Source organism: Saprolegnia diclina, assembly GCF_000281045.1.
Source record: "Saprolegnia diclina VS20 unplaced genomic scaffold supercont1.37, whole genome shotgun sequence".
NCBI lineage: Eukaryota > Oomycota > Saprolegniomycetes > Saprolegniales > Saprolegniaceae > Saprolegnia > Saprolegnia diclina.
In genome coordinates, this window is record NW_008246104.1 from 171,470 (window position 1) to 198,722 (window position 27,253).

The 27,253-nt window shown below is 57.0% G+C and overlaps 14 protein-coding genes across 14 annotated transcripts; 8 read left to right on the forward strand and 6 right to left on the reverse strand.

The window, feature by feature from the left end:
• Nucleotides 1-563: 563 nt before the first annotated feature.
• Nucleotides 564-1,110, forward strand: SDRG_10714 (hypothetical protein). Its single transcript, XM_008616719.1, has one exon. It carries the CDS (start codon nt 568-570, stop codon nt 1,039-1,041), a length of 474 nt encoding a protein of 157 aa, XP_008614941.1. The 5' UTR covers nt 564-567; the 3' UTR covers nt 1,042-1,110.
• A 282-nt stretch (nt 1,111-1,392) lies between these two features.
• On the forward strand, nt 1,393-4,301 carry SDRG_10715 (hypothetical protein). The gene is made up of 12 exons (XM_008616720.1): nt 1,393-1,764; nt 1,808-1,939; nt 1,988-2,074; nt 2,122-2,334; nt 2,384-2,548; nt 2,602-2,788; nt 2,858-3,050; nt 3,105-3,224; nt 3,275-3,401; nt 3,451-3,584; nt 3,635-3,766; nt 3,812-4,301. The coding sequence occupies exons 1-12, from the start codon at nt 1,426-1,428 to the stop codon at nt 4,182-4,184; spliced, it is 2,202 nt and encodes a 733-aa protein (XP_008614942.1). The 5' UTR covers nt 1,393-1,425; the 3' UTR covers nt 4,185-4,301.
• Nucleotides 4,302-4,562: 261 nt separating this feature from the next.
• On the reverse strand, nt 4,563-7,181 carry SDRG_10716 (hypothetical protein). The gene is made up of 10 exons (XM_008616721.1): nt 6,839-7,181; nt 6,497-6,791; nt 6,267-6,452; nt 5,951-6,212; nt 5,694-5,903; nt 5,440-5,639; nt 5,214-5,391; nt 5,032-5,162; nt 4,886-4,982; nt 4,563-4,836 (listed from the first exon to the last, which is right to left on the reverse strand). Exons 1-10 carry the CDS (start codon nt 7,105-7,107, stop codon nt 4,721-4,723), a joined length of 1,944 nt encoding a protein of 647 aa, XP_008614943.1. The 5' UTR covers nt 7,108-7,181; the 3' UTR covers nt 4,563-4,720.
• Nucleotides 7,182-7,798: 617 nt separating this feature from the next.
• On the forward strand, nt 7,799-9,409 carry SDRG_10717 (hypothetical protein). Its single transcript, XM_008616722.1, has one exon. It carries the CDS (start codon nt 7,847-7,849, stop codon nt 9,248-9,250), a length of 1,404 nt encoding a protein of 467 aa, XP_008614944.1. The 5' UTR covers nt 7,799-7,846; the 3' UTR covers nt 9,251-9,409.
• Nucleotides 9,410-9,458: 49 nt separating this feature from the next.
• On the reverse strand, nt 9,459-10,327 carry SDRG_10718 (hypothetical protein). Its single transcript, XM_008616723.1, has 3 exons — nt 9,923-10,327; nt 9,721-9,877; nt 9,459-9,679 (listed from the first exon to the last, which is right to left on the reverse strand). Exons 1-3 carry the CDS (start codon nt 10,235-10,237, stop codon nt 9,555-9,557), a joined length of 597 nt encoding a protein of 198 aa, XP_008614945.1. The 5' UTR covers nt 10,238-10,327; the 3' UTR covers nt 9,459-9,554.
• Nucleotides 10,328-10,932: 605 nt separating this feature from the next.
• On the forward strand, nt 10,933-13,376 carry SDRG_10719 (hypothetical protein). The gene is made up of 12 exons (XM_008616724.1): nt 10,933-10,960; nt 11,008-11,288; nt 11,348-11,705; nt 11,754-11,893; nt 11,943-12,058; nt 12,109-12,356; nt 12,403-12,467; nt 12,515-12,596; nt 12,643-12,741; nt 12,802-12,985; nt 13,033-13,249; nt 13,294-13,376. The coding sequence occupies exons 2-12, from the start codon at nt 11,011-11,013 to the stop codon at nt 13,328-13,330; spliced, it is 1,824 nt and encodes a 607-aa protein (XP_008614946.1). The 5' UTR covers nt 10,933-10,960; nt 11,008-11,010; the 3' UTR covers nt 13,331-13,376.
• SDRG_10720 (hypothetical protein) lies at nt 13,348-14,276 on the reverse strand. The gene is made up of 6 exons (XM_008616725.1): nt 14,205-14,276; nt 13,960-14,156; nt 13,837-13,909; nt 13,704-13,780; nt 13,511-13,629; nt 13,348-13,465 (listed from the first exon to the last, which is right to left on the reverse strand). Exons 1-6 carry the CDS (start codon nt 14,259-14,261, stop codon nt 13,380-13,382), a joined length of 609 nt encoding a protein of 202 aa, XP_008614947.1. The 5' UTR covers nt 14,262-14,276; the 3' UTR covers nt 13,348-13,379.
• Nucleotides 14,277-14,360: 84 nt separating this feature from the next.
• SDRG_10721 (hypothetical protein) lies at nt 14,361-14,973 on the forward strand (the record flags this gene model as incomplete). The annotated part of the gene is made up of 5 exons (XM_008616726.1): nt 14,361-14,456; nt 14,503-14,604; nt 14,647-14,745; nt 14,791-14,859; nt 14,908-14,973. 5 exons carry the CDS (start codon nt 14,361-14,363, stop codon nt 14,971-14,973), a joined length of 432 nt encoding a protein of 143 aa, XP_008614948.1.
• A 23-nt stretch (nt 14,974-14,996) lies between these two features.
• On the reverse strand, nt 14,997-15,501 carry SDRG_10722 (hypothetical protein; the record flags this gene model as incomplete). The annotated part of the gene is made up of 3 exons (XM_008616727.1): nt 14,997-15,043; nt 15,095-15,367; nt 15,408-15,501. The coding sequence occupies 3 exons, from the start codon at nt 15,499-15,501 to the stop codon at nt 14,997-14,999; spliced, it is 414 nt and encodes a 137-aa protein (XP_008614949.1).
• Nucleotides 15,502-15,993: 492 nt separating this feature from the next.
• On the reverse strand, nt 15,994-16,485 carry SDRG_10723 (hypothetical protein). The gene has a single exon (XM_008616728.1). It carries the CDS (start codon nt 16,394-16,396, stop codon nt 16,082-16,084), a length of 315 nt encoding a protein of 104 aa, XP_008614950.1. The 5' UTR covers nt 16,397-16,485; the 3' UTR covers nt 15,994-16,081.
• A 550-nt stretch (nt 16,486-17,035) lies between these two features.
• On the forward strand, nt 17,036-18,839 carry SDRG_10724 (hypothetical protein; the record flags this gene model as incomplete). The annotated part of the gene is made up of 7 exons (XM_008616729.1): nt 17,036-17,418; nt 17,471-17,675; nt 17,723-17,919; nt 17,968-18,163; nt 18,215-18,360; nt 18,408-18,639; nt 18,687-18,839. The coding sequence occupies 7 exons, from the start codon at nt 17,036-17,038 to the stop codon at nt 18,837-18,839; spliced, it is 1,512 nt and encodes a 503-aa protein (XP_008614951.1).
• A 156-nt stretch (nt 18,840-18,995) lies between these two features.
• SDRG_10725 (hypothetical protein) lies at nt 18,996-21,802 on the forward strand (the record flags this gene model as incomplete). The annotated part of the gene is made up of 18 exons (XM_008616730.1): nt 18,996-19,043; nt 19,095-19,190; nt 19,237-19,503; nt 19,558-19,735; nt 19,778-19,830; nt 19,882-19,941; nt 19,985-20,113; nt 20,159-20,292; nt 20,342-20,454; nt 20,496-20,563; nt 20,619-20,740; nt 20,796-20,859; nt 20,900-21,047; nt 21,096-21,236; nt 21,285-21,379; nt 21,421-21,500; nt 21,550-21,661; nt 21,716-21,802. The coding sequence occupies 18 exons, from the start codon at nt 18,996-18,998 to the stop codon at nt 21,800-21,802; spliced, it is 1,995 nt and encodes a 664-aa protein (XP_008614952.1).
• Nucleotides 21,803-21,957: 155 nt separating this feature from the next.
• Nucleotides 21,958-24,052, forward strand: SDRG_10726 (hypothetical protein). Its single transcript, XM_008616731.1, has 7 exons — nt 21,958-22,165; nt 22,211-22,543; nt 22,596-22,839; nt 22,890-23,068; nt 23,115-23,213; nt 23,264-23,597; nt 23,642-24,052. Exons 1-7 carry the CDS (start codon nt 21,980-21,982, stop codon nt 23,968-23,970), a joined length of 1,704 nt encoding a protein of 567 aa, XP_008614953.1. The 5' UTR covers nt 21,958-21,979; the 3' UTR covers nt 23,971-24,052.
• Nucleotides 24,053-24,352: 300 nt separating this feature from the next.
• Nucleotides 24,353-26,859, reverse strand: SDRG_10727 (hypothetical protein). Its single transcript, XM_008616732.1, has 9 exons — nt 26,563-26,859; nt 26,185-26,514; nt 25,882-26,128; nt 25,654-25,832; nt 25,493-25,591; nt 25,105-25,447; nt 24,983-25,060; nt 24,790-24,932; nt 24,353-24,738 (listed from the first exon to the last, which is right to left on the reverse strand). The coding sequence occupies exons 1-9, from the start codon at nt 26,809-26,811 to the stop codon at nt 24,412-24,414; spliced, it is 1,995 nt and encodes a 664-aa protein (XP_008614954.1). The 5' UTR covers nt 26,812-26,859; the 3' UTR covers nt 24,353-24,411.
• Nucleotides 26,860-27,253: the final 394 nt, after the last annotated feature.

The following is a 27,253-nucleotide window of genomic DNA, read 5'->3' on the forward strand; positions in this document are numbered from 1 at the left end:
CGGGTGGTCGAGCTCCTTTAAAAATGTATATATATATGCGTTTTTACAGGAAATGGACCATTGTGCCGCAAAAGCAATCAAGACGCTGACAACGTGTCGACAGCGTGTTCGAGCAGCTCAACCGTTGAGTATTTTGTTGTACTACGGTCCGCGGTCTTACTGGAATTGCAATTTCAGAGTGCAAGACGCTTCCGCGATCACGGTCGTCGCAGTTAGGTCCGAAAGCTCATTGAGCTGAAGCATTTTGCTCAAATGCACCCCTCGCATTTTGGATTCCCTCGACACTGCTATATACTCCAGCCAAAACGACAAATCTGCCGACCTTGGTTAGACTTATTTCGGCGGTGCTGAAACCCTGGCTGAAACCTCTCCATTGCATTTGCGCGGCAAGTCAGGTTGCGTGGAGCCAGCGGCATCTTGGCGCGGGTGGGAGATAGGGTTGCGACTGATTGGCAAGAATAGAATCGTTGGAGCGAATCACACTGCCCGCTGAAAAGATATGCGCCAATCACGGACGCTTCTAGGATGACTTGGATCTTCTCTCGCTCATTTCCTTTTTTGCAAGCCATGGCACAAGTCGAACTCCGAACCGTCAAGCCGATCCGCGTCGCGCTGCTCCGTGCGAGCCTCGCGTCCTTTCGCGAGCAGGGCGACCTCTGGGGCGAGCTCTTGCAATTCATGACGAGCCAAGGCCTCGCGCCCCGCGGCCCGACCATCTCGCAGTACTACTCGATGGAGCCGATCGATATGGCGGTCTGCGCGCCTTTGGACCCGGCGGACCAAGTCAAGCCCCACGACCGCATCGTCGTCAAGGACCTCGAAGAGGCGCTCATGGCCGTGTACACACACCGCGGTGGCATGGGCGATATCCCGTCCGCGTACGAAGCGCTCTTCCCATGGGTCGAAGCCTCCGAGTACGAGCAAGCAGGTCCGAGCCGCGAGGTGTACATCAAGGTGCCCATGGGCGCAGACATTGAGAGCGGCGATTGGGACAACGTCGTCGTCGAGGTGCACGTACCCGTGAAGCTCAAGACCACGTAGTGGCGCTCGTAGTCCAAACCAGTAGACTAGCTTTCCTTGTCGATAAGAAACTGCGGTGATGTTACTTCATTGCACAGGAGATAGTATTACCCTACCCCCTGAGGCCAGAGGAAATCTCTGCAATCCACAAGCGGTACGGTCCAGGTCGCTTCTCCTCGTGGCTCTCATAGCTTCTAAGCTTACTTGCCGTCCCTAAAATGCCACCGCCTGTCGTGAAGCGGTGGCACCTTTCATACCCGACGTTTGGTGTTGCCAGGTTGCACACCGCTTCCGACAGCTGGGTTTCTTATTCTCGGCATATTTCTTTTAATTCGGCATACGTATCTCTAGGAGGTGGCAGATCCTAAATAGGCCATAATTGTCCGAATCGAACCTATTTGCACGATGCAGCGGAGCGCCAGCGGTCGCCCAAGCATGATGGTCCCGGGCCGCAACTACGCGCAGCTCTCGGACCGTGGCGAGGACCTGCCAGTCCCTGTGCTAGCACCACCGACGACCGCTCTCCCGATCGCGGCCCGGAAGCGCGAGATCCTCTACGCGGTCGAGACGTCCTCGGTCGTGATCCTCGCGGGCGAGACAGGCAGCGGCAAGACGACGCAGACGCCACAGTACCTCCACCGCGCCCGCTTCGGCCGCATCGTGGTGACACAGCCGCGGCGCATTGCGGCCATCACGGTCGCGGAGCGCGTTGCGCAGGAGATGGGCGTCCGGCTCGGTGGCGAGGTCTGTCACCCACGTATCTACCGCATCCGTTGACATGCCATAGGTCGGGTACGCGGTTCGCTTTGAGGAAAAGTGGGACGAAGATCGGACGATGATCAAGTTTTGTACGGACGGGATGCTCGTGCGCGAGACCATGTCCGACCCGCTTCTCTCGCGCTACGACGTCATCATGCTCGTACAGTCCTATACCTCATGGTCCTGGCTTGACCATGTATGACCCTAGGACGAAGCGCATGAGCGCAATCTCGAGACCGACATCTTGCTCGGGCTCATCAAGAAGGTGCTACGGAAGCGACCGGAGCTGCGCGTGGTACCCTTGGTCGCTTGCAAAAGTGCAAGATTGATACAAACTCGTAGATCGTCGCCTCTGCCACGCTCAACATTGACGCATTCGTGCGCTACTTTACATGCAAGAAGCGGGAAGCCGAGACCAATCTGCGCAGCGCTGTCGCCATCTCGGTCGAGGGTCGTCAGTACCCCGTTGACGTCCACTACTTGGACAAGCCGACGGGCAACTACCTCCAGAAAGCCATCGACACCATCCTCGAGATCCATAGCACCGAACCACCGGTTTTTTCGAAATTATTCTCCATATTTCTGACATTTTGGCGCAATGTAGGGGGATATTCTGGTGTTTTTGCCTGGCCAAGACGAAATCGAGTACGTTGTCGAGCGCTTAAGCCAGTCGACGCCACCGACGCTGCTGCCCATGGCATTTTACGGGTCCTTGCCTGTTCACGTGCAGCAAGCCGTGTTTGAACCGACCCGGCCCCACGAGCGCAAGGTACAGCTCGGGGTGAATACTGCTTTGCTCAGCACGCTGCCCTCGGTGTCTAGGCCATCATTGCTACAACGATTGCCGAGACGTCCGTGACGATTCCTGGCGTCGTGTACGTGATCGACTCGTGCTTTGTGAAGCTGCCTTTCTTCAACCCGCTCACGGGCGTCGAAGCGCTCGTGACGACCATCGAGTCCAAGGCGGCGGCCAAGCAGCGCATGGGCCGCGCCGGCCGCGTTCGCCCGGGTGCGTCTCGAATCCTTGCTTTCACAACTCGACCATTTGGAGGATGCCAAATTTATTGTTTCAATGTAGGCAAGTGCTACCGCCTCGTGACACAGGACCACTACAAGACGGCGTTTCCCAAATATACGATTCCGCAGATCCAGCGCGTCAACCTCGCCCCCATCGTGCTCCATTTGCTCAGCATGGGCATCCACGATATTGTGCAATTCGACTTTATCTCGCCGCCGTCGGCGGAAGCCCTCGTCCGCGCACTCGAAGTCTTGTACGTAGTGTCGAGTCCCTCTATGCGCTGAGTCGTCGTTTTGTGATGCGTTAGGTACTCGCTGGGCGCGATCGGGAACGACTGCCGCCTCATCGAGCCGCTGGGCTCGCACATGGCCGAGTTTCCCGTCGACCCGTTCATGTCGCGCATGCTTCTCGCATCCTTTGACTTCAAGTCGGTCTTGTGTGTGGGATATAGTATGTATATTCATGTATGGTCCGTAGGTGCACGGAAGAAGCGCTGAGCGTGGCGAGCATGCTCTCGGTGGAGGACGTCTTCCTCAACCCCCGAGGCTCTAAAGAGCGCAAGGCCAAGGTGGCCGAGTGCATGGCCGAATTCGCCCACGCTCAAGTACGCTCGTGCTCGATTGAAACGTGAATCTGAATCTCAACGACACTAGGGCGATCACTGGACGTACCTCCAGATTTACACTGCGTTTATCGACAACGACGCGAGTCGGCAGTGGTGCGACGAACACTGCCTCAACTACCGCGTTTTGGTGCGCGCCATGGAAATCCGCAAGCAGCTCTTGCGGTGCGTCTTGGTTCTGTTCGAGATCGGGCGCGAGATGAACTCGATCGTAGCTATGTCAAGCGATTTGGCTCGGACGAGAAGCGCATCGTGAGCTGCGGCGCCAACCCCGAACCGCTGCTGCAGTGCGTTGTCGCAGGCTATTTCGCCAACGCGGCCAAGCTGCACGGCAGCGCCACGTACCGGTACGTGGTCCGCTCTTCCTGGTTACGATTACTCTCGGCTTGTAGGACGATCAAGGACGGGCGTATTGTGCATGTCCACCCGACGTCTGTGCTCAACTCGTTCCTCAAGTCGCCCGAGTGGATCGTCTATCACCAGAGCGTCCTGACGACGCAAGAGTACATTCGCGAGATCTCGGCCATCAACCCGCGCTGGCTCTTGGCGGCAGCACCCGACTTTTACCACTGCCGCGACGTCAGCGCCGTCGTCTCGGGGAGCTCGGGCGAAATTGGTCTCCCAAAGGCCAAGCCAGCGGCACCCGCGCCGCCCGCCACGGACGCCAACGGCCGCATCCTCTTTCGGCGTCCGACGGAAACCACAAAAAAGAAGCTGCCCGTGCACATTGGCAAGAGCAAGGGCGGGCTTCGAAGCCAATTCTAGTAATTCTAGGAAAGCAACCTCGTATATTGACAAACGGTTCTCGAAACGAATTGTATCAAGTTGATATCCACGGCATTGAGGGCGACAGCTGGAGCTAATATGGCTTGTTGAAATTCCATCGGATCTGTGGGCGCCCTCGAATTTTGCTCGCTTGCCCACTGCATCTTCATGTGAGCCCACACATTGCGCCGCCTATCGTGGACCAAAGTGATATTATGCTCTCACGATTCTGTATCTTGAAACCTTGTTGGCTCTTTGGACGAGACACGCATCCGCCTGCTTTGCTTGCATACGGCCAAGACATCTCTGTGCGTACATACCCCGCAGCATGTCCCCGTCTCTTCAGCGAGGATGCTTCCGACCTGGGTCCAGACAGTGGGCCCGGTTGGAGCTCTGCAGCGAGGTCAGCGGGCGTTGTATTGCTCATGGCTTCTCTGTGGTATATGTATACTGCATGTATATTCAAGTTTACGCTGTATACGGTTGGCGCTTGCAAAAGCCCATTTTGTGACTCGTCATCGCGCGGACTTTAAAAATCACACAGATTTCACGGCCGTGTCGTCGCCCGAGAGCATTTTGGGCCGAGGCGCCTCTCGGAGCTTCAAGTAGTCGACCGAGTGGGACAAAAACTCAGCGATGTTGGCGCCAAAACCTACAGCAGATACACAATTATACAAAAGAAATACCAATCGAAAAAGAACCTTGATCGAACGGGTTGGTTCTTTTGTTGCTGCCAACAGCCTTGAGGTACGGGTACCGCTTCCAGTTGATCGACTCGTTGACTGTCACATTTCGAGCCTAAGGGGACTCGTGAGCGCCAGAGATGGCTCATTGGTGATCGTCGCACAATGCCAGCGAGCTGCGTGCGGAGGAGGTTGGCGAGACCCAAGCAGCAGAGCGTCGCCCATACGACAAGCACAACCTCGGGGAGCGACGAATGCAAAAGTGTCTCGAGAAACGCATCGTCCTTGCGCAAATCTACGGAAAACAGTTGGAAAAAGCAGATGAAAACCCGACAATGGGACGTACAGAGCACGAACAGCACCAAGTAGAGTGCGATCGTGACGAGTTGCGTCGTCAAAAAGAGCACAAACACGCGGTGATTGGTAAAGCCAATGCACTTGTTGACCCAGACGCAGTGGTGGTCCATGCGCCCGACGCAAATGCCACAGAGCGCACAGTGTTTGGACCGAATCGGCTTGGCGACCTGCGCTCCTGCATCACAATCGAGTTTTCTGCAGTCAAAATGTAGTACCATGCACGTGGTACAGTGCTCCGTCGCCACGGGCGCGACGCCTGATGCTGCTTGGGACAGCATCTTGGGGAGGTCTTCGTGCGACGTGTTGACGTGACCAGCATCGCTGACGACGAGCACGAGCCACACGACGAGACAGGTTGCTTCCACAGCGCCCAAGACAAACACCAGCGGCAGCATGGGTGTCCACCAGTCGAATTCTACCGACAATAGCGCGTCAAAGAGGCATACCAGAGCAACAACACAAGTCGTACGGGACGCCGTCGAACTAAAGTAATCGCGGTACATAACATACGCGAGGCAGCCCGTAAAGGCCAGCATCCACCCAAACCAGAGTCCGATCGCGAGTTCGGGCTGGGCAGCCACGACGCTCCACACCTTTCGGACACGGGCACCGCACGTGACCTGCGCGGTCGCCGCCTCATCGTCGAGGACGTGGCGATCTTGCTCTGTAAACTGAATGCCTAGGATCACAGTAAATAAGCACTAGTGGTTGGAGCAAAGGGCCTACCGCTGACAGAGCCATGGCGCTGGCCCGAGTGGAGCGGCACGCTCGGCGCAATCGACGACAATTTCTTGTGGCCATGGCTATGGCCCTTGGAGTGTTTGTGGTTGGACATGGCGAGCGTCTTCATCGAGAGGTAGATCGCGAGCAGCAGCAGCGGGAAGAACGCGTACCACGGCACGACCAAACTCAGCATCAAGCAGCCGCACCAGAGAACGGCGTAGATGAGGAGTACCCAAAACCGCGTCGTCCGCGGGGTCGCAAAGGCCTAGAAGCGCAAACATGCATGAGAGCCTGTCGCAGCAGATTGAAAATACCGCACCTTGTGCGCTGGCAGCGTCGGCGTCAAGATCATGTTGACAATCGTATTCCGATGGAGGTTGTTGGCGGTTGAGATGGCCGTGAGCCCGCGCTCGTCGCTCGTGTCGCTCTTGGCGCCGTACGCGAGGAGGAGCTGAATCAGCGGTTTGTTGCTGTCCAAGATCGCATGGTGCAAGGCGGTCCGGCCCTACGCGCCAGAGGAGTTAGGGACGGTAGAAAGACCTTGGCTACCTCGTAGTCGGGCACGTTCGGGTCGTAGCCGCGGTCAAGGATGTACTGCAGCACCGTGGCATTGCCGCCGTCGATCGCCCAGTGCAAAATATCGCGCTGCATCAAGCACTGGCCGCCGAGAACGTGGTCGATGTCGCAGGGCTGGGCCTCCAATAAATAGTGCAGCGTCCACAAATGGCCTTGGTGCGCCGCATGGTGCGCTGGCGTGTTGCCGTTTACGTCTTGCGCGAGGATATTGCAGCCAAAACTCACGAGCGCCTTGGCGGCCGCGACTTGCCCGGCGTGGGCCGCTCGGCTATTGCAGTAGGATGGGTGTCTACGTCAAAGTAGCTCGCAACGTACATGAGCGGTGTCTCGCCCGCGCTGTTGGGTGCGTCCATGATGTCGGTCACGTGCGGGCGCAGCGCCGACGCTTGCTGCGCAAAGAAGTGCAGAATCTCAATGTTGCCGCCCGCGGCCGCAAAGTGCACGGCCGAGTTCATGCTGGCGTCGGGCGTGAACGGGCTCACTTGCTGCGCGGCCGCCATGCCCCAGAGCAGCACGACGAGCGGGAAGTCCCCGCTCAGCGCGGCCGCGTAGATGTTCTGGCCTTGGTAGATGATCCCGTCCATCGTGGCGCTGCTCTTGTCGCCGGCACGGAATCGGCCTTCGAAAAACAATAACAAGTCGACGTCCGCCTGTCCGGATACTTCTCTCTTGACGCTAGTATGGCATACAATCCCTGGTAGGAACACTGGATAGATCGTCCGGATGATGCGGGAAGTAGGCCAGTCACAATCGGACGACTGCGTATGACAGAGGTTCTCGTTGCCAGGACGAAGGACTCGCAAGACTACAACTTAAAAGAGCCTTGGCTCAATGGATTGATTTGGGCTCAGAAGGCCTCGGCTGGGACAATGGCAAGGGGCGATCGCGGACGGCTGCAAAAAGCGGCAAAGGGCAAAGACAGCGTAGGACCCAAATGCAAATTCATCGCTGAACCCAAACACTCGACGATTCGGCTGTTTTAGTAGGCAGCTATAGCTATCAGCTGAACGTGTCGTGTCCACCGCCGTGTTGCGGTTGGCCACCGCTCTACCTATTTTCTCCCTTAGCAAGGTTTGCAACACTGGTTTATGAAAGATTTGCAATAATTGTAAGATATAGGATGACGAACATGAGCACGCTGGATCTCCTGTCCGCGCTCCCTCCTTGGTCTACAAAAGGAAGGGCGCGTAGGGCCCCCCACCTTGCGCCGTTCGGCTGGTTCATAAAAAAGAGTTGAGGAATTTGGGTACCCCTACTTTGCCATAGAAACTTCATCTGAGGGCACCCAAGTGGCGCGCTTCTCACTTTTCCTTTTTGTCGACGATGTTCAAGAAGCAGGCGTCCAAGTACCTTAAGAGTCAAAGCGACGACTCGCACGACGCCTCGACGCACAAGGCGGGAAGCCGCATCGAGGTGCACCACGGCCGGCGCAACCTCCACACGCAACAGCTCGAGGCCCGCGTCCGCCACCTCGAGAAGCTCATCATGAGCCAGGGCAAGAAGGACGCCGCGGACGTCGAAGCCGGGTACGGCTCGGTGGGCCTCGCCGTGCAGGAGAACCCCGGTATCGTTGCCGAGACGCTGCCGCTCATTAGCAGCCCGTCGCGGCGTCTGGGCGAGAAGCCCAGCATGGCACACGCTTACTGGCACCTCCTCACGTCGAGCTATGTGAACGCGCTTCTCTTCCTAATGCCGTTTGCGATCTGGTCGTACGTGGCTGAATGGGGCGACATCCCGGTCTTCGTCCTCAACTTTCTCACGATGATGCCGCTGGCCAACATCCTCGGCGAGTCCACAGAGGCGCTCGCGTACCACGCTGGCGACACGATCGGCGGCCTCGTCAACGCGACGTTTGGCAACGCGGTCGAGGTCATCATTGCGATCTTCGCGCTCAAGAGCGGCGAAGTTGGCCTCGTCCAGTCGTCGCTCATTGGCTCGATGCTCTCCAACATGCTCCTCGTGCTCGGCTCGTGCTTCATGGCCGGGCACTTTGGCGGCGCGAAGGAGTCGAGCTTCAACGGCCAAGGCGCGTCGATCAACATGTCGCTGCTCTTCGTCTCGAGCTTCACGATGCTTGTGCCGTCGTACTACCAGTACACGAAAGGCGTCGACGCGACCGACGACGCGCGCGAGGTCTCGATCCTTGGTCTCTCGCACATCTCGGCGATCTTCCTCATCCTCATGTACGTGCTGCTCATGGTCTACCAGCTCGTGACGCACCGCGCCGAAGAAGAAGACAACAGCGAAGAGGAGGAGCCCGAGCTCTCGATGACTGCGTCGATCATCTCGCTGCTCGTGGCGACGCTCGCGGTCTCGATCTTCTCGGAATTTCTTGTCTCGTCCGTCGACGGGTTCACCGAGACGGCCAACATCCCCAAGTCGTTTGTCGGTATCATTCTCCTCCCGATTGTCGGCAACGCTGTCGAGCACGTGACGGCGGTCAAGGTCGCGCTCAAGAACAACATGGAGCTGGCCATGAGCGTTGCGATCGGGTCGGCGACGCAGATCTCGCTCTTCGTCGTGCCGGTGTGCGTCGTCGCCGGCTGGATCATGGGCTCGCCCATGTCGCTTGCCTTCAACGCGTTCGAAGCCATCACGTACGTCATTGGCACGATCATCGTGTACGTCATCGTCGCCGACGGCAAGTCCAACTGGCTCGAAGGCGCGATGCTCATCATTCTCTACTGCTTGATCGGCGTCGCACTTCTCGAAATCGACATCAACTAAACTCAACCTCAATTTGGTTTCAACTCTCTGGATGGTTGACCTAGTATCTGCCAGATGGCTCGACGGCGTTTTGTATCAACTTGATACTATTGGTTGCTGAAAAATTTCTCCAGGATAGACAGGCGAAAACGAGCTACGTGGCCACCATATAAGGTCTGCGATAGTGGTGTGATAAGGATCTCGGTGGAATGTTCCACCACTCCTGTACTTCGTAGAATGCATTTGATTTCAAATTCAACTGAATAGAATGGGGCTAGACTACCGACGAGCGGTACGAGTACTACACCGCACCTAAGTAAGTACCTTACGCCACCTTTTCCTGAAGCTCCGGCGTCTTCGCCTCCTTTGCTGGCGTCCCATCCTCGAGCTCCTTGGACGCCGATCCGAATTCTGTCGACGCCCAGAGCTTCTCAAATTCATCGGCCGATCCTAATAAGATCATATCCCATTTCTCTCCGAGCCGTTCGTACCCGAGTCGCAGACCGTCTCGTAGCGACCCTTGTCCTTGTGGTCGGCGCGGTTCCACTTGGTGAGCACGCGCTTGTCGCCAATCTCGCGGGTGTGGGTGGCCTTGAGGCGGCCGCTCGAGTCCTCGTAGCGGCGGCGAATGCTCGCGAGGCGCTTGCCCTAGGCGCTTCGTCATCGAACGTACTCGCGATGAAATATACGTACATCCTTGTCCACGATGACGGCGCTGCTGTACGAGTAGTTGGCAAACGGCTGCGCGTCACCGCTAATCGCGTCGCTGGCGTCCTTGGTCAAATCCTCAAAGAATTCGTTTTCTTCGCTCGCCGACGGAGTCGCGCCCGGCACGTGCGGTGCCGCGTACATGATCTTGTCGCGGCCAAAACCCTTGAGCTCGTGGAGCGAGTGCTCGAGGGACACGAGCGGGTGCCACGACGACGGGCGCAGCACCTCCCACAACTTGGCGTTGAACGGGTCGCTCAACAGCGAGAGCGAGCGGCGAACAAGCGGCGAGCGCAACATCCTTCTTCACTTGGCAATGCGACGGCAAACGGCAAAATGACGAGCGAGAGAGGCGCGAGCGTAAGTTCGCTTCTAGAACCCAGATCGCACAGTTGCCAATTCTGTTTCGTTTGGCTGAAAACACGCCATGTTGAAGTTGTATCGGATCCGGCGCCCAACGCCATGATCCAGTTGGTACTGGAAATGTTGCATCGCTACGCAACTGGCAAGGTCTCAACCGAGTTACAAAGACCAAATGACATCGTTGACGTCCAAGCAAAAACAACAGTGTGAACGCTGCCAATACATGGTTCCCTCTAGCGTTGACCTTCTGAACAAGAGTTGGGCTCCTCACCTAGTAATGCCCTCGGTGGTGCTCGGAATAGCAGCGTCTACGCTGGCTTCAACGGCGCTTTTGATGCTGGCAACGGTGAATTCCCAAGCCTTGGCAAGACGCAAACTCACTTGGGCCCAAGGGCATGTAAAGTCGTCTTGCCACTATTTTACAGTGCAAAGGAGCGTTGATGACGCTACTTAGGCGCGGCAAGGTGCGCCTATAGCATGGAACACTCGGTGTGCGTCTGTTCCTCGAGTAATTTGCTCGCGACGACTTTGCACCATCAGCATCGATCATCGATCGTCGATATTTGGCGGGATTATACCATCCGGATAATCGCACCAATCACTTGAAGCGTCCGGATTGTGAGCGTGATTGGCCGGCAAACTCGAAGCATCATCTTGCAGGTAGACACGCTGGCGGACGAGACGCAATGGGCTCAATGGCGGCGTAGGTCATGCTGCGTCTCTCGCTTCTTCGCTCGCTCTCGACCAAGGCGCCCAAGGTGCAGCACAGCGCCAAGCTTGCGGGACCCGGCCTCGCCGACTTTATCCGTGAGAGCCAAGGCCCCGTCGACGATGCGCGCATCCAGGAGGCGAGCACGGTGAACGTGCCATCCAAGGTGCGCGAGCTCTCGGAGCTCAGTGCGCCCAAGTCGTTCCACATCGAGACGTACGGCTGCCAAATGAACTCGTCCGACTCGGAGATCGTCCGCGCGATCCTGCTCAAGCACGGGTATGACTTCCAATCCGTGACAGATGCAGCGGAGGACTCATGTAGTATCGTTTGACAAGGTACGTCGACAAGCCGTCGAGTGAAGACGCCGACATTGTGCTCCTCAACACGTGCGCGATCCGCGAGAACGCCGAAGCCAAGATCTGGCGCCGCCTCGACGTCATGAAGCAGAACAAGGTCAAGGTCCAGCGCTACTGGAAGCGCATGCAAAAGAACAAACCGCTCGAGATACCGCCGACCAACACGACGATCCAAACCGTCGGTGTGCTCGGCTGCATGGCCGAGCGCCTCAAGACCAAGCTCCTCGAGTCGGACAAGATGGTCGACCTCGTCGTCGGCCCGGACGCGTACCGGGACTTGCCCAACCTCTTGGACGTGCTCACGAATGGCAGCCAAGACACGGCCGTCAACGTGCAGGTGGAATACTCGTTTTTGGTAGCAACAAAAATCGACAATCGGATGTAGCTGTCGCTCGACGAGACGTACGCCGACATTGCGCCCGTGCGGTCCGACGTCGACAACCCCGCAGCGTTTGTCTCGATCATGCGCGGCTGCAACAACATGTGCTCGTACTGCATCGTGCCCTTTACGCGCGGCCGTGAACGGTATCCCTTGGCACCTTGCGTCCCGCATCGTATTCTTATTGGTGTCTAGCTCGCGGGACCTGGCGTCGATTGTCGGCAACGTCCAGCAGCTCCGTGACGAAGGCGTGCGCGAGATCGTCCTCCTCGGCCAGAACGTCAACTCGTGGCACGACCGACAGACCGAAGGTCGATCGACTAGCCCATCGACCTACGTATCTCACATGTCAACGTCGCAGGTGCGACCGAAGAAGGCCGTGCGTATGTGTCGGCGACCGGGTTTCAAAACATGTTCAAGGCCCGTGACGCCAAGGGCTTTCGGTTCGCGGATCTTCTCGACCGCGTCTCGGCCGTCGACCCCGAGATTCGCATCCGCTTCACGTCGCCGCACCCCAAGGACTTTCCGGATGACGTGCTCCACCTCGTGAACGAACGCGCCAACATTTGCAAGTCGATTCACATGCCCGTGCAGCACGGCAACACCGAGGTAGCTCCGCCTTGTCTCTTGGTGCATTTCAATCTTTGATGGGTAGGTGCTGGCACGCATGCGCCGCGGGTACTCGCGCGAGGCGTACTTGGCCCTTGTCGACAACATGCGGTAGAGACATCTCGACCTTGTTGATGCTGAGAATGTCATGTGCGTAGCAACTTGATTCCGGGGGTCGCGCTCTCGTCGGACTTTATCGCTGGCTTTTGCGACGAAACCGAGGCCGAACACGAGGACACGGTACGTTGTTTCTACGAGAAGAAGCATGGGAACCCACGCGGTGTAGCTCTCGATCATGCGCCACGTGTGCTTTGACCACGCCTTTATGTTTGCCTACTCGATGCGCGCCAAGACGCACGCGTCGCACCGCATGGAAGACAACGTCGTATGTCAAATTAAGCATGACAGAAGAAGGGTGTGGTGCCATTCGGATGACTCCGTGTAGGAGGAAGCGACCAAGCTCCGCCGCCTCGCCGAAGTCATCGACACGTACAACACAGTCGTGACGCAGAAAAACCTCGTTGAGGACCAAGATCGCCTCCACATTGTGCTGGTTCAAGGCGCCAGCCGCCGCTCGGAGCTCAACCTCACGGGCCTGACCGACACCAACAAGCGCTGCGTGTTTCCTGGTGCGATGAAAAGTTGTTGTATCAATGTTTCAAAATCGGATATTTAGATTTGCCGGTCGCGCCGGAAGCCGCGTCGGCCATGGTCCATGACGCCGGCCTCGTCGACTTTGCGCCCATGACGGCCGGGCCGTCGGTGCGGCTCCAGAAGGGCGACTACGTCCTTGTCCGCGTCCACGAAGCCGGTCGCCACACGCTGCATGCGACGCCGATCGCACGCACGACGCTCCAAGAGATGCATCGCCTAGCGCCCCTCGGGCTCCTTGGGTACGATTTTTTTCAAAATCCGTGTCCTTCAACGTTGTGCGTAGGGCGCGTGCGCACGACCTCTCGAAGCTCATGCTATAAGCCCGCCGATACAAACGTGTCCATAGAATCTACTAGTTTGTTTCCATTCTTACGCGTCTTCGTCCTCTTCGGGCAGCTTCTTGTCCTTGGCCGCCTGCGCCAGTTTGGCTTTGGCCGCGTCCGTCACCAGAGTGACTAGAACCAACTACATTGCAGTCCCAGTCGAAAGATCAATGGTACCGTAGTCGCGGTTGATTGCGCCATAACGGCTCGACGAGAGGTACTGAGCGTGCTTGGCATGCAAAAGCGCAACGTCGGCGTAGCCCAGCGTCTGACAGAGCTCCTTCTTGCGCGCTGCTGTGCGCTTCATAACGTCAAGGACACACAATTCACGCCAAAAGAATAGACAAAACGAGGAAGCGGAAAAGGATATTCTCGCTCGTACATGCCAAGGACGTTCTCCATCCACTCCATGCTTTCGGCCAAAAAGAGCGTCGACGGCGTCAGCGTCTACGTTGATCGTTGTTGACCCTACCCCATGTCGAGACATGCAAACGGCCACGTACGAGACCATCAAAGACGTCGGCGCATGTGCTCATGTGGCGCTGCATGTTCTCCACGTGGTCGAAAAAGTACTCACTACGACGGGATATCAGAGAGGACAGAGTATGGTCTGTCGTTGTACGTACACGGTTTGAGCGACCGCGAGCCGCGCCTTCTCGAGAGCTTCGTAGTGGCGCTGCGTTAAAAGCGTCTCAACGTTGTGCATGGCGGCCAAGACGCCGTACGTGCTGGTGTCGCTCACGAGCGGCAGGCGACCGGCAATGTTGGCCAGCGACGACAGCGCCTGGAGGCCCTGGCGCTCGATGGCGTCGCAACCGTTGACCTAAGAATATCGTTCTTAGGCTTCTCTCATCTTGACCGCGCAACGTACCTCTTCCAGGAAGGCCTTCTGGAGCTTGACGACCGTCTTCTTTGCCTTCTCGGTCATGGTGCAACAATCAACCCACGCTCATTGGCTAGCGCGTCGCGCCATGTGATTGGTGCAAATACGAAATGTTTTCATTGGCTTGCGCGAAAGGTCGCGATCATGCGCGATGCGGTGTGCGCAGCAGCCCGCGCGGGCGACATGGAGCGGCTCGAACAGCTTGTCCACGACGGCAACAGCATCCACCACGTCCGCTGGGTACTTGACCACGGGCGTACAATGGAGGCATGACATGAGACTGTAGTCGGGTGTTTCAGCCTTACACCGGGCGTGCGAAGGTGGGCATCTCGAGTCGATCAAGTTTCTAATTGCACAAGGCGCCGATGTCAACGCGCGAGCTGCCTGGGTAAAGCACTTTATTCAAGTGTGTTGACAAGTGGGCACGCAGGGCTGGTATGCCCCGCTGCACATGGCTGCACGCTACGGCCATGAGGCTGCCATCTTGCTGCTTCTGGATGCCGGCGCGAATTGGAGCCAGCCCGATAAGGTAGGTCTTTATGCCAGGCTACTTCTTGTAGCAATTGGGATCTAGTACCGCGCCACGCCGCACAAGTACGCGGTGCGGGCGGGTCACGCGACGATGGCCCATCGCATTGACGCGGTATTGCCTCATGTGTCCCGCGTCCATGGTCTCGAAGCAACTTGTAAGGTTGTCACGGCGCGCACGAAGACGAGCGCGAAAGCGAATGACAAGAAAGGACATACGAATACATAGAGACATTATTGTACACAACATGCTTAAAAATCAATCTTCTGGGCCATGGGGACGCGATCCGCCGTCGCGCCTACATGCCAGTCGCATATACCTTCAAACACAGCAGAACGAGACGACGTACACTCGAGGAAGAGGGCTTCTTGGTCCGACGGGTCGACGACCTTGGCTTCCTCGAGGACCACGAGGTTCATTTCGGAGCGACGCTTCCGCACGTAGACGATCGTGAAGATAGCGGCGGCCACGAAGCCGACCACGGCGATGGCAATGAACGTGATGCTGACTGCGCTCGTGGGGTGGGAGCGAGCCGAGAGCTGGTTCACGTTTTGCGATAGGGCCGATCCGGCCGAGGAGCCGAGAGCATCAGCCGAGTCCTCCTGTGCGTTGGAGCCTGCGCCTACGAAAGTGTGAGAGGAGGAAATTGCACGTCGTCGTACTGGAGTTGCACCGCACAAACCCATTGTAGTGGGCAAGGAGCCACTGCAGATCCGGAGTGGGGACATCAATGCCAAAGAGGGAATCGTTCGACATGCTACTTGCGATCGAAGGGGAAAAAAGAAAAGTGAATTACGGGGCTCCTGTGCACTGAGCCTTTGAAAATGGAGCTGGGGAATGGTCGAAGAAGAGACGTATTCCCCAGAAGATTGAAAATACGCAATGCTGATTGGCTACTTGTTTGCACATCGTTTGGTGGTCGTTCGGCTGGATTCGTGTTTGTATGACCAAAGGGATCGATGGACGCCTTGATGTAGAGACCGTAGTAGTAGAGACCTCGGCTGTTCTACGCTCCTGCCAACTTAACTCCAATCGAATACTCGTACTCGTCGAGCACTGCGTTTTCATATTGCGCTCTGGGTTGAACTAAAAAACCCTATATTGCTATATTTTAGAAGTTCCATATCAATTGATACAGGTTGGGTTGGTTCTTGGCCGAAACCGGCAAGAGCGCCAGTGACGTCCTCTCGACCATTGAACAGCGCTAGGCCCGGCGTGCGCGGTCCATCCACAAGGCGATAAGGTTTATAGGGTGTGGCTCCGTTCGAATTAACAATAAGTAAAGCCATACGCAACAAACTAGCATATAGATTCAGCAACTTTCATGCTTACGTTTTCATTTGTGCTGAAGCTGCACCGTTTGATTCGCCAGTTCGAACGCGTTGATCCACGACTGCTTGATTTCCATCGGTGTCTTGGGCGCGCTTGGAATGGGAGAGCTCGGCTCGGACACCACGTTGGTGGGCTCGTGGAGTTGGACACCAGTGTCGCTGTCAGCGTCCGTAGGAGCGCTGGAACCGACCGCCCCTCGTTGCTTCTCATGCTTCACAAGGCCGCGCGTCTTGAGGTAGTAGGCACGGTTGCGTTCACGCTGCCGTTCGCGGCGCTGCGCTTGCGTTAGCACTTTGCGTCCTCGGCCCCCCGCAACCATCTTGGTCGAATTGATGCTTGCAGAAGATTTGTGCCTTCTTATCCGGAATTTCACCGACTATTTCAAGGGCCAATTTGCTTGCTTTTTCACGATTGCGCTGGCAAAATGTCCCAGGCGCTGCAAGTTGTCTAAACTTTGCCAGTAGCCACTAGAATAAGTATCGTTCTCGTATCGGAAGTCATCCAACTCGAGTCGCACCAAGCAGCGTCTTGTACGCACTGACAGACCCCGAGCATTTCTGAAAATATGTGATTCAAATGTGGTGAACAAACGCATCATCGCGACCGAACACAGGATCCAGTTCCTCCGGCGGCTCGGCACCGCAAATGCAATTTACAAAGCTATATAATTCCTAAACTCTGTCCGACGACGAAGACAGTTGCTCTACACTTGGCGCCGTGAAGCCAAAGAAGGAGACGACAATTTGGCAGTTTGGCGCCAGAGGACAGAAGTTCCGAAGAAGGGAAGGCTCCATACGAACTTTACCGAGCGCATGACCCAAACAGATACTAGACTCGGTTTGCGTATGGTATCTTGGCGCGGGAGAACCGCGAGCGGACTTGAAAGAAATCGAACTTAGCGGAGGCTGCATTTGGACTTCGTCGCATTGCCGAAATTTAGCGAGCCGTCCGATCGACCATGAGCGCGATCTCGGAAGACACCGTCCACGTGGACATGGAGCAGGAGCGCGAGGAAGATGAGATGGAGAGCTTTGGGTTTCAGGAAGATGACGACGACGATGAAGAGTACGACTACGAGTCCGACGCCGACGACGACGACGACGATGGCCAAGCGATCGCGGCCCCGACCAACACGCCTGCCGACGTTGCCTCGAACGAGTACCGCATCATCTCGCCCGACTTGCTGCGCACGCAGAAGGACGACCTCGTCCGCGACGTCGCTTCGATCCTGTCCGTGTCGGTCGACAAGGCCAGCCTCCTCCTGCGCCACCTCTTTTGGGACAAGGAAAAGCTCCTCAACATGTACTGGAGCGACCCGGAAGCCGTCGACGCTGCCGCTGGGTACGCAATCGCCACCGACCTGACGCTTGGACTCTGGCTGCTTTTACTGTAGAGCGTGCTTTACAGGCAAAGAAGTGGACGCGGCCACATGCAAGGACCCGTGCATGATCTGCATGGAGACGCCCGAGAGCGGGTTCACGGCGCTGGGTTGCCAGCACTTGTTTTGTCGCGTCTGCTGGCTGGGGTATCTGCAGACCAAGATCTCAGAGGGCCCCTTGTGCGTCACAACGACGTGCCCCCAGCATGGCTGCAAGGAGGTACATACATGCTGCTTGAAATTCCCATGTCCAATGCTGCGACGTAGCGCGTGAGCGACTCGATCTTCAAGAAGCTTTTGCCAGCAAACGAGTACAAGGCGTTTGACAAATTCCTGCTCCGGTCGTTTGTTGACATCAACCGAAGCATCAGGTGGTGCCCGGCGCCCGGCTGCAACAATGCGATCGTGTCGTCCGGCGGCCTCACGACCGTCTCGTGCTCGTGCGGTTGCCTTTTCTGCCTTCGGTATTTGCTGCGTTTCAGGAGACGTCCGTTTACTCATGCTGTTTGTAGCTGCGGCGAGGAAGCGCACGCGCCCGTCACGTGCGACCAGCTCGCGCTTTGGCAAGAAAAGTGCAAGAACGAGAGTGAGACTGCCAACTGGATCCTAGCCAACACCAAGAAATGCCCCAAGTGCTCGGTGCGCATCGAGAAGAACCAGGGCTGCAACCACATGACGTGCCGCGGTTGCAAGTACGAGTTTTGCTGGGTCCGTACTCGCACTGTACCTTGAGTGGCATGCTAATTAGGTCGTATATAGATCTGCATGGACGTGTGGTCCAACCACAACTCGGCCACAGGTGGCTACTACAAGTGCAATCGCTACGATCCGGCGGCGGCGCCGCAGGACACGGACGCGGCGCGTGCCAAGGCCGAGCTGGACCGCTACCTTCACTATTACCAACGGTACGGAACCCTAAAGTTGGGTATCCTGATGGAACCCAATTGTGTAGCTATGCCAACCACGCCGAAGCAGGACGGTATGCGCTGCGCATGCGCGAAAACACGGACGCGCGCATGACCGAGTTTGAAGCCGAAGCCAACGGCTCGTACATGGACGTGGGTTTTCTGAACGCGGCGATCGAGGCCATGGTTGCATGCCGCCGCGTTCTCAAATACTCGTACGTCTACGCGTACTACTTGTCGCCGGGGCCGGAGAAGAACCTCTTTGAGTACCTCCAAGAGGTATGTCGATATGCGTTGTACTGGCACGCAACAATACGTGTCGATAGGATCTTGAACGAAACACAGAACACCTCACACATTTGGCCGAGAAGCCGCTCAACGAAATTGACCGCTCAGAGCTCAACAACTACACACGCGTGACGGAGAAGTTTCTCAAAAACCTACTTGGCGACGTCGACGACGGCCTCGTGCAAGAGTAGGTGCCTGCATTTAAAAGAAAAACACACACGTCGAGTTGTCGATTGTACATTTTCTCAATATTTCGTTCCAAGAATTTGATAATCGACTAACGAGCAATGACTAAGGACCGCCTTTTTCGGTTTCGCTGCGGTAACGGCAACCTCGCTCGCGCCACGATGCGGGCGTTTGTCAAGGCCGTGCAGATCGCCCGCTTCATCCCTGTGGTAGTCGACCCCATCTTCCGCAGCGTATCTCATCATAGTCGATATCTTCAGGTCGAGGAAGACCGGCGCCAAAGCCTCTACATTGATGTCATTTCGGAGGCCCGGCGGTCGTCGCTCCGTCGCATCTCGGCCACGGTCCTGGCCAAGGTTCATGGATGCGCTACCGACTATACCTCTTGATGCTGTCTAGCAGGCACGGGAGCTCACGGCGGGTGTGCCCTCGTCGATGCATGCGATCGTGCACGAGCGCAAGCGCTACTCGCTGTACGAGCTGCGCGAAAACAACATGCTCGTGAACCGTGGGCTCGTGCGACATCGCGTCACCAAAGAGATACCCGCCCCACCGCCGGTGACAACGTCCCGTCATCCTCGCTCAAGCGTCCTGGATCCGTCGAGTTCGTTTCGAGCGGGATGGGACCTTGTCTTGATCGGTCTCGTGCTCTACACGGCGATTGCTGTCGTACGTAGTGTGGGTGTGAGCGTCTCCTTTTGTCTATTGGGAAATTCTTCGTAGCCGGTTGAAATTGCGTTTGCTACGACGGATGTGGTCGACGTGCTCTTTGTGTTGAACCGCGTCATTGACACTTTCTTTTTCCTCGACTGCTGCGTCAACTTTATGACGCCCTACATGGATATCGCGTCCAACCAGTTGGTCGACGACCCGCGCAGTATCGTACTGCACTACGTGCAAGGTTGAAGTCGAATTCGATGAAAGAGATATGGAGCTTTTCTAGGGTGGTTTGCACTCGACATTGTGTCGATCGTGCCCTACGACTTGATCAGCTGGGTAGCCAATCATATGAATCGATCGACGATGACACGTAGTACGTCGTGTTAGGCAATGACAACGTCGTCCGCGTTCACGTTGAACCAGACGCAAAACGTCAAGGCGCTTCAAGTACGTTGTGGATGACCCGGTCTTCGCTTGATTGCGTTCGTAGATCATGCGACTGCTGCGTATCCTCAAGCTCGCCCGTGTCTTCCGAGCGTCCCGCATCTTGCAGCGGTGGAAGGCGGTCTTGGGGTTCCCCGTCGCCATGACGCAGCTTGGGAAATACGCCTTTGTGATGGTTTGAGATATGTAGCAAAGTGTGCAGTGGCTCAAGCGCCGCTAGATCATTCTGGCACATTGGATGGCGTGTCTCTGGGGCTACGTGCCACAGTACCAGGACGACGTGCGCAACTGGGAGGTTGTCTATCAAGTCAACGGCTCGTCGCCCTCGACCCTCTACATTGCGTCGCTATATTGGTCCAACGACAATGCCACCAAAGCCTTATAACAAATCAATTTGGCGTAGGTCGGTCATGACGATCGGTACGATCGGGTACGGGGACGTTCCCATGGTGACCAACCTCGAGAAGCTCGTGGCAATTCTCTGCATAACCACGGGTTGTGCGACGTATTCATTCAGTACGAGGCGCTCTCTTTGAATCACGATCTCACTGTCGTAGTTGTCGGTTCGGTCTGTGGTCTCGTCTCGAGCCTGGACGAATCGTCCAACGAGTTCAACCAGCAAATGGTCGGCGTCATCTTTATCCCTTACTCCTCTAGCAAGTGCCGAGCGATGCTTGTAGGATCACTTGAATACGTACATGGAGCGCGAAGACATTCCACCCGAAATGGTCTTTCGGTTGCGCGAGTATTTTCTGCACCGCAGAGATCTCATGCTGCACCGCCACTTTTCCCGCGTCATCAAGTCGGTTTCTCTGTGTAGTACTTGTTCAAAGGCGACCTATGGGTACGATGAGTAGCACACTCTCCCCGGGTCTCCAAGGCGAGCTCTGCGTCTTCACGGCGGGCGAGTGGGTCGAAAAGGCATGTCTGCGTCAAAGAGCATCTGAAAATGTGGTGCTAGATTCCATTCTTCATGGGCGGCCCGCCCGGCGAGCACGTCCGATTCGTCACGGCCATCTCTCGCCGCATTGAAGCCGAGTTGTACCCGCCGCAAGAGCTCATTGTGCGGGCAGGCGAGATCTCGGGCAAGATGTTTATTATCAGCAAAGGTACTAGGCTCAAGGTTGAGGATAAACTTGAAAGATGGTGCACACTAGGTCTCGTGGCCCAGCGGGGTCGTATTTTGCACCAAGGACAAATTTTCGGCCAACACATGCTCCTCGACAAGATCGACTCGCTCACCATTTACGACGCGCGGACGCTAACCTACGTCGACGCGTACTCGTTCTCGCGATGTGGTACGCACGATAGTCGAAATGGCTCGCAGACTCTGAGATGCAGTCTAGATCTGGACGAGATTTTGCGCAGCCACCACTACCCCAACAAGTGCAAAACGATTCGAAAAGCCACCGTGCTTTTAGCGTTAAATCGGCGCTTGCGCGTACGTCGCCTACCACGTACGAAGGTCACATCGGTGGTTAGTCGGTCTACGTCGAACTGCTGGCGATCCGTGCTTTTCAGAAATTGACACCCGTCGAGGAGACCGCGTGGCTGCGGCACCAGTACTACGTCGCACCTCTCATAGGACTATCCCACCTTGTTGAATCGTAGACTGTTGGGGCATCGGAACGAGTCGCGCGCCATTCACAGCCTCCGCGCCAGCATCGAGCTCATGACGACCGCCACCACTGTGATGGAGGCGATGCTCAAGCTCGATGCTTCCGTACGTCGCTTCTAGTATACCATTTCGCTGGTACAATTCCACGTACGCACATAGATGGCCAAGGTCGAAGAGGTCTCGGTGGCGCTGCGACTGCTGTCGACAGCCAAAGCGCTCGCCACCGACGCCTTGAAGCAGAGCTGATAAGAGCTAGGGGTAGGGCGATGCACTGATTGGCCGGCCGTATTTAATTCAAATAAGCGTGCAGTCCATACAAACACCAAGTGTAATGACCACAATCCCTCGTTTTAAAACATATTTGCAGCCAATCAGCGTACACCTACCGACAATCAATTGCACTTTCCGACACGTCCTCGAGATATGAAGCAGCAGGAGCAGCCAGGACGCGAGAGCCTCTGGGCCCGCGCGACGCACCGCAAGTCGCTCGCGCAGCTGCGCGACGAAGAGAGCCACGAGACGAACGAGCGGTCGCTGCAGCTCTTTGATCTGATCATGATTGGCATCGGCGGCACGGTCGGCAGCGGCGTCTTCGCTACCGCCGGCTTGGTTCGACAATCCTACAACATGATGCTTCTGACGAGGATGGCTTAGATTGCGCGCAACTACGCGGGGCCGGCGGCGGTGCTGAGCTGGGTCTTTGCGGGGATTGGCTGCATCCTCAGCAGCGGCGCCTTCATGGAGCTCTCGTGCCTCATCCCTGCCGATGGATCGACATACGCGTATACCTACCATGCGCTCGGCGAGCTCCCGGCTACGATCGCCGGCTTTCTCTTGACGCTCGAGTATGGCATCTCGAGCGCTGGCAACGCGCGTGCGTGGAGTGGCAAGTTTGTTGTCTGGCTCAAACTGCTCTTCAACGTCGACAGCCCGGTGTGGATGCGTCCTGCGGGGACCTCGATCGACTTGTACGCGGGTCTTCTCTTGGTACGAGCCGCTGCGCCTACACCTGTGATGTTATGGTCATATCCATGCGTAGACTGTCTGCGTGCTCATCGTGCTCGGTGGCATGAGCCTCGGGAAGCGCCTCATCAATGTCATTACGCTCACCAAGATTACGGTTGTCCTCTTCATCATTGTCGCCGGCTTGACCAAGTTTGAGTACGCCAACGTGACCCCGTTCGTGCCACCGTCAACGACCAACGAGTCGGGTCAAACGGTCTTTGGGTGGCCCGGCGTCATGCTCGGAGCCAGCGCGAGCTTCTACGGCTACATCGGCTATGGTACCACCGCGATCCATGATTGCGAGCTCACTCGATCGATTTTGGAATAGACGAAGTGTGTTGTTTGGCGGGCGAGGCTGTCAACCCACGCAAGAATATTCCGCGCGCCGTCCTCGGCACCGTGCTCGGCGCCGCGACACTCTCGATTCTAGCGACGCTCTCGATCGTCGGCATGCAGCACTACGCGTCCATTGACGTCGACGAGTCGTTTGGCGAAGCATTTAAATCGGTACCTACTATTAGTAGACAATATTGGTGCGATTACGTAATTTTAGGTCGGGTACCACTGGGCGTCGCCGATCGTCGAGACAGGCGAAGTGCTCACGATGCCCGTGGGCATTCTCATTGGCTTTCTCGCTCAGCCGCGCGTGCAGGTATTTTGCATCAATTATTTTCCGATTTCCGATTTCACCATATTTCCTAGTGCGCCATGGCCAAAGACGGTCTTATGCCGGCGGTCTTCAAGCGCCTGGACGTCCATGGTAACCCGCGCATGGGCGCGATCCTCTGCGGTCTCTTCCTCATCCTACTCACAACGCTCGTCGAGTTTCACGTGCTCTGGAACTTCATTTCGCTCGGGATTCTCCTCGCCTTTAACCTGACCAACCTCTCGCTCCTCGTTGTGCGCTACGAGGCGACGCAGATCGAGTGCGCGTCTCTGCAGCTCAAGCTGCCGTTCGTCCTCAGCGTCTTCTCGCTTGCGTCCTGGCTCGCCGCGTGGCACTGGCAGGAAGCGATCATTGCGCCGTCTCGCACCGGTATACCAACCCTTGTGTGCTATAAGCATTGATTTTTCGTATAGAGGGCTACGTGTACGAGTACATGACCGCGGCCGGCCTTGTCGTCGCGTCGTTGTTTACGGGGGTTGCGGCCAGCATGGTCGTGCTCCTCGCGTGCACCAAGCCCGTGACTAGTCCGCATAAGGCTACCGACGAGGTCGAAGCGCTCTTTCGCTGCCCCGGTGTACCGCTCGTGCCGTGCGTGGCCATGTTTTTCAACTGGCTGCTCGTGGCTCAAATGCCCGTGCTGACTGTCGTCATGATGGTGCTCTGGGTTCTCCTCGCCGTCTGTGTCTACCTCGTGTACGGCGCTCGGTATGCCGGTCGGCCACTCCGCGACGTGACGGTATAGATAGCGTTCCTGCGTGACCAACCATACAATCTAGGCTACCTCGGACGTAATACAGCATTGACCTTCCCACGGGACTTGGCAAGCGCTGTAGGAGTAGGCTTGGTTGGCGAGTGTGATGTGGCTAGAAGCGCTGCAAGACGCAGTACGACGGCTCGCACTCTCGAGGAGGAATTGCGCAGACGCGCCGTCCATGGGTGCTGCGGCAATGCTAGTCGTCCATTCGTCTCTATGTCTGAAATGACGTTCTCGTGCTTGTAGTGTGCTGGACGACGACGAGATCGTTCTCGACAAAGATCGTGTATGTATGGCTTGAACGGCCCGTTGGCAGGAGTCTGTGCATGCTCCTGTGCGGCCTCTCTCCGTGTTGCGTGGTTGCTAGTGTTTCGAGGGTACCACCAACGATGACAAAACGACAATGTTAGCGCGTTGTCTCAACAACAACTAGGCCGAGAGCGTCTCGGGCACCGCCACGTACGGCTGGGCGCCGTGACGAGACGCGAGCGAGTGCTGGCCGCCAAGCCCGTAGAAGCTGTAGATGGCGATCGCAAGTGCAAAGTAGACGCCCATGAGCAGCACAATCAACGACGGGATCTGGATCGCGAGAAACCAGTTGAACCAAATCGCAAGGCACGGGAAGAGCGGCACGAGCGGCGCCTTGAACGCCTCCGTCTTGGCGTCGTCGCTCGCCTCGCTCCCGTCATTGTCGTCCAGTGGAGCGACGCTGGCCGCGTCGACCACGACAACGTCCTCGTCCTCGTCGTCGCGCATCTAGCCACATTGATATGATGAGACTATCGCAAACGATACGAGCTTGCGCACGATAAGGCTGTCCGTGTCGGTTGTCGACGACGAGACGACCGTGCTCGGCGTATCGGGCAGCGTCTGAATGTTCTCGGGACTTTCTTTCGGCAGCAAGTCCGCTGGTGTCGGCGTACTCAGTGCCAGCATGCCCACCGTGACACCTAAGGACGGATATGTATCTTCTGCCACGGCGGTCGAGGAAGACGCGTACCAGTGAGTAAGGTAAAAATGACTGCGCCTGTTGTCCCAAAAGCGTGCATGTAGCGCTGGTGCAGCGACTCGTCGAGGTCTAACGCAGTAGAAATGAGACTTATTACACAGAAAATCGAGTACCGCGCGGGGCGAGCAGGCTCTCTTGCACGTGGTAGGCTGAGAGGTACGAAGCCATGAGAAAGGCGCCGATGAGGGCAAAGACGCGGTAGGCTTCGGGTACGAGTCGCGACACGGGGGAGACCATGCTGCTGTGGCGGTAGCGCACTGCGAGGAGACACGTGTTGGTGACGTTGAACGCGACAAGAATCCCGAGCGAGATAAAGTCCCAGAGGTACTTGAAGGGGATGCAAACCGCCACCAGAGTCAAGACGCTGCCGCAGATGAGCGTACCAAAGAACGGGTTGCCGTGGCGATCGAGCTTGGCAAAGATCGACGGAAGGAGGCCATCGCGCGCCATTGCAAACTAGACATGTCGCAAATATTGCCTGAAGTCGCGACGAGTTGGTACCTGGACCCGGGGCTGGGCTAGGAACCCAATGAGGATACCGACAGGCATCGTGAGCACTTCGCCCGTCTCGACCACCGAAGCCGCCCACGACATGCCCAGCTAACATAAGCGACGGAGAATAAGAACAGAGTGGTGACGCGTCGCGATTTACGGTGACGCACCTCGTGAAATGCCGTGCCGTACGACTCGCCAATGTCGATCGCAGAGTACTTTTGCATGCCGACGAGCGACAACGTGGCCATTGTCGAGAGAAGCGCGGCGCCAATGACCGTGCCAAACACCGCCCGGGGAATGTCCCGCGTCGGGTTCTTGGCCTCAGCCGCCAAGCAGCACACTTCGTCTACCCAGATGTCATCGATGGACATGTTGTCCATATATATCGAGAGTACCGTAGCCAATGTAGCCGTAAAAGCTGGCACTCGCGCCGAGCATGACGCCAGGCCAGCCGTACACGGTTTGGTCGTGCTCGTTGCGCGCGACCGGCGGCAAGAACGGCTCGAGGAGGTTGGATTTTTGAAATTGCGAGAGGCCGACGACAATGATGAAGAGGACGACCGAGATCTTAGTGACCGTGATCGTGTTGATGAGTCGCTTCCCCGCCGACATGCCGCAGAGCACAATGACCGTGCACAGCATCTACATTGCACCAGAAAGATCCGCTGTTAGAACGAGCCTCGCGTCGACGAGGGTACCATGAGGAGACCGGCGTAGAGGTCGATGAACCCGCCCTTTGGCTTCATCCAGTTGGGCCCTGGAAAGCCGAGGTGCGTGAGCCAAGCAGCGAGCTTGTCGCTCCACGCGCGGGCGCCACCGGCACTCGAGACGCCGTACTCGAGCGTCAAGAGCATGCCTGCGAGCATCGCCGGAAGCTCACCGAGCGCATGGTACGCGTACGCGTACGTGCTACCTGCTGATGGAATCAAGCCCGAGAGCTCCATGAAGGACGCGCCGCTGAGGATGCAGCCGAGGCCGGCAAAGATCCAGCTCAGCACCGCGCCGGGTCCGGCGTACGACCGCGCAATCTACGAACGCATTAGAGTACAGCAGATGGCGAGGACGATGCAGCGTACCAAGCCCGCGGTGGCGAAGACGCCGCTGCCGACGGTGCCACCAATGCCAATCATGAGCAAGTCGAAGCAGCCGAGCGTGCGCTCCATGTGCGGGTGCTCACTGGAGCTCTCGTCGGCGCGCGTGAGAGAGAGCGGCTTGCGCCAGCTCATGCGCGACCACGCAGACGTGATCGCGTTGTCATGGGCGCGTGCTGTGGGCGGTGGCGGTGGCGCTGCGTCGCCTCGGGCCTTGCGTCGCTGGAGCTGCATCTGGATCGATCGGCCGAATGACCATCTTGGCTTGGCCACCGACTATCCGGATACGATTTATCCGGCGTGGCCGATCGCACGACGCCAACGTCCAGTGAAAAATCGACTTTGGCAGGATATGGATTAAGTTATACAGGTGCATACGTGGCGCTCTGGCAAGCAGCGTCCACGTTGGGAACGGCTGCGGATCATTCGAAAGCTTCTCTCCAAAGCACTAGAGCTCAGTTGCAATACATTGCACGCAACACTGCGATCCGGTTGACCGTGCACTGCAGGTTGCTGCTTGAAGCGGCCACGCCATCACACAAGCCAAACAGGTCGGTGGTACATGACAGCCAGAATGGCGATACCTCATCACGGCGGTCATCAAGGACTCGAACAGTCGAACGAAAAGGCGAGAAACCGAGTTACTAGGCTCCGGGGGAGTGGGCTGGTAGGAACG

Bases quoted from the DNA above. Each gene is read 5' to 3' on its own strand.
- SDRG_10727 (XM_008616732.1), bottom strand. From the start codon at position 26,811: ATGCAGCTCCAGCGACGCAAGGCCCGAGGCGACGCAGCGCCACCGCCA. The intron at 26,129-26,184 runs GTACCCTCGTCG...GGTGCAATGTAG, and splicing joins TCTACGCCGGTCTCCTCATG to ATGCTGTGCACGGTCATTGT. The intron at 25,592-25,653 runs GTGCGTCACCGT...CGCTTATGTTAG, and splicing joins ACGGCACGGCATTTCACGAG to CTGGGCATGTCGTGGGCGGC.
- SDRG_10720 (XM_008616725.1), bottom strand. From the start codon at position 14,261: ATGACCGAGAAGGCAAAGAAGACGGTCGTCAAGCTCCAGAAGGCCTTC. The intron at 13,630-13,703 runs ATATCCTTTTCC...TATGAAGCGCAC, and splicing joins CTTGGCATGTACGAGCGAGA to AGCAGCGCGCAAGAAGGAGC. The intron at 13,466-13,510 runs GTACCATTGATC...AGTTGGTTCTAG, and splicing joins CGCAATCAACCGCGACTACG to TCACTCTGGTGACGGACGCG.
- SDRG_10715 (XM_008616720.1), top strand. From the start codon at position 1,426: ATGCAGCGGAGCGCCAGCGGTCGCCCAAGCATGATGGTCCCGGGCCGC. The intron at 2,549-2,601 runs GTACAGCTCGGG...CTCGGTGTCTAG, and splicing joins CCCGGCCCCACGAGCGCAAG to GCCATCATTGCTACAACGAT. The intron at 3,402-3,450 runs GTACGCTCGTGC...CAACGACACTAG, and splicing joins CCGAATTCGCCCACGCTCAA to GGCGATCACTGGACGTACCT.
- SDRG_10723 (XM_008616728.1), bottom strand. From the start codon at position 16,396: ATGGTTGCGGGGGGCCGAGGACGCAAAGTGCTAACGCAAGCGCAGCGC.
- SDRG_10718 (XM_008616723.1), bottom strand. From the start codon at position 10,237: ATGTTGCGCTCGCCGCTTGTTCGCCGCTCGCTCTCGCTGTTGAGCGAC. The intron at 9,878-9,922 runs GTACGTATATTT...CGAAGCGCCTAG, and splicing joins CCGTCATCGTGGACAAGGAT to GGCAAGCGCCTCGCGAGCAT. The intron at 9,680-9,720 runs GTACGAACGGCT...TGATCTTATTAG, and splicing joins CGAGACGGTCTGCGACTCGG to GATCGGCCGATGAATTTGAG.
- SDRG_10714 (XM_008616719.1), top strand. From the start codon at position 568: ATGGCACAAGTCGAACTCCGAACCGTCAAGCCGATCCGCGTCGCGCTG.
- SDRG_10717 (XM_008616722.1), top strand. From the start codon at position 7,847: ATGTTCAAGAAGCAGGCGTCCAAGTACCTTAAGAGTCAAAGCGACGAC.
- SDRG_10726 (XM_008616731.1), top strand. From the start codon at position 21,980: ATGAAGCAGCAGGAGCAGCCAGGACGCGAGAGCCTCTGGGCCCGCGCG. The intron at 22,166-22,210 runs GTTCGACAATCC...AGGATGGCTTAG, and splicing joins TCTTCGCTACCGCCGGCTTG to ATTGCGCGCAACTACGCGGG. The intron at 23,069-23,114 runs GTACCTACTATT...ACGTAATTTTAG, and splicing joins TTGGCGAAGCATTTAAATCG to GTCGGGTACCACTGGGCGTC.
- SDRG_10719 (XM_008616724.1), top strand. From the start codon at position 11,011: ATGCTGCGTCTCTCGCTTCTTCGCTCGCTCTCGACCAAGGCGCCCAAG. The intron at 12,468-12,514 runs GTAGAGACATCT...TCATGTGCGTAG, and splicing joins GCCCTTGTCGACAACATGCG to CAACTTGATTCCGGGGGTCG. The intron at 12,742-12,801 runs GTATGTCAAATT...GACTCCGTGTAG, and splicing joins ACCGCATGGAAGACAACGTC to GAGGAAGCGACCAAGCTCCG.
- SDRG_10716 (XM_008616721.1), bottom strand. From the start codon at position 7,107: ATGGACGGGATCATCTACCAAGGCCAGAACATCTACGCGGCCGCGCTG. The intron at 6,453-6,496 runs GTAGCCAAGGTC...TCTGGCGCGTAG, and splicing joins CGAACGTGCCCGACTACGAG to GGCCGGACCGCCTTGCACCA. The intron at 5,392-5,439 runs GTACTACATTTT...GCAGGAGCGCAG, and splicing joins AGCACTGTACCACGTGCATG to GTCGCCAAGCCGATTCGGTC.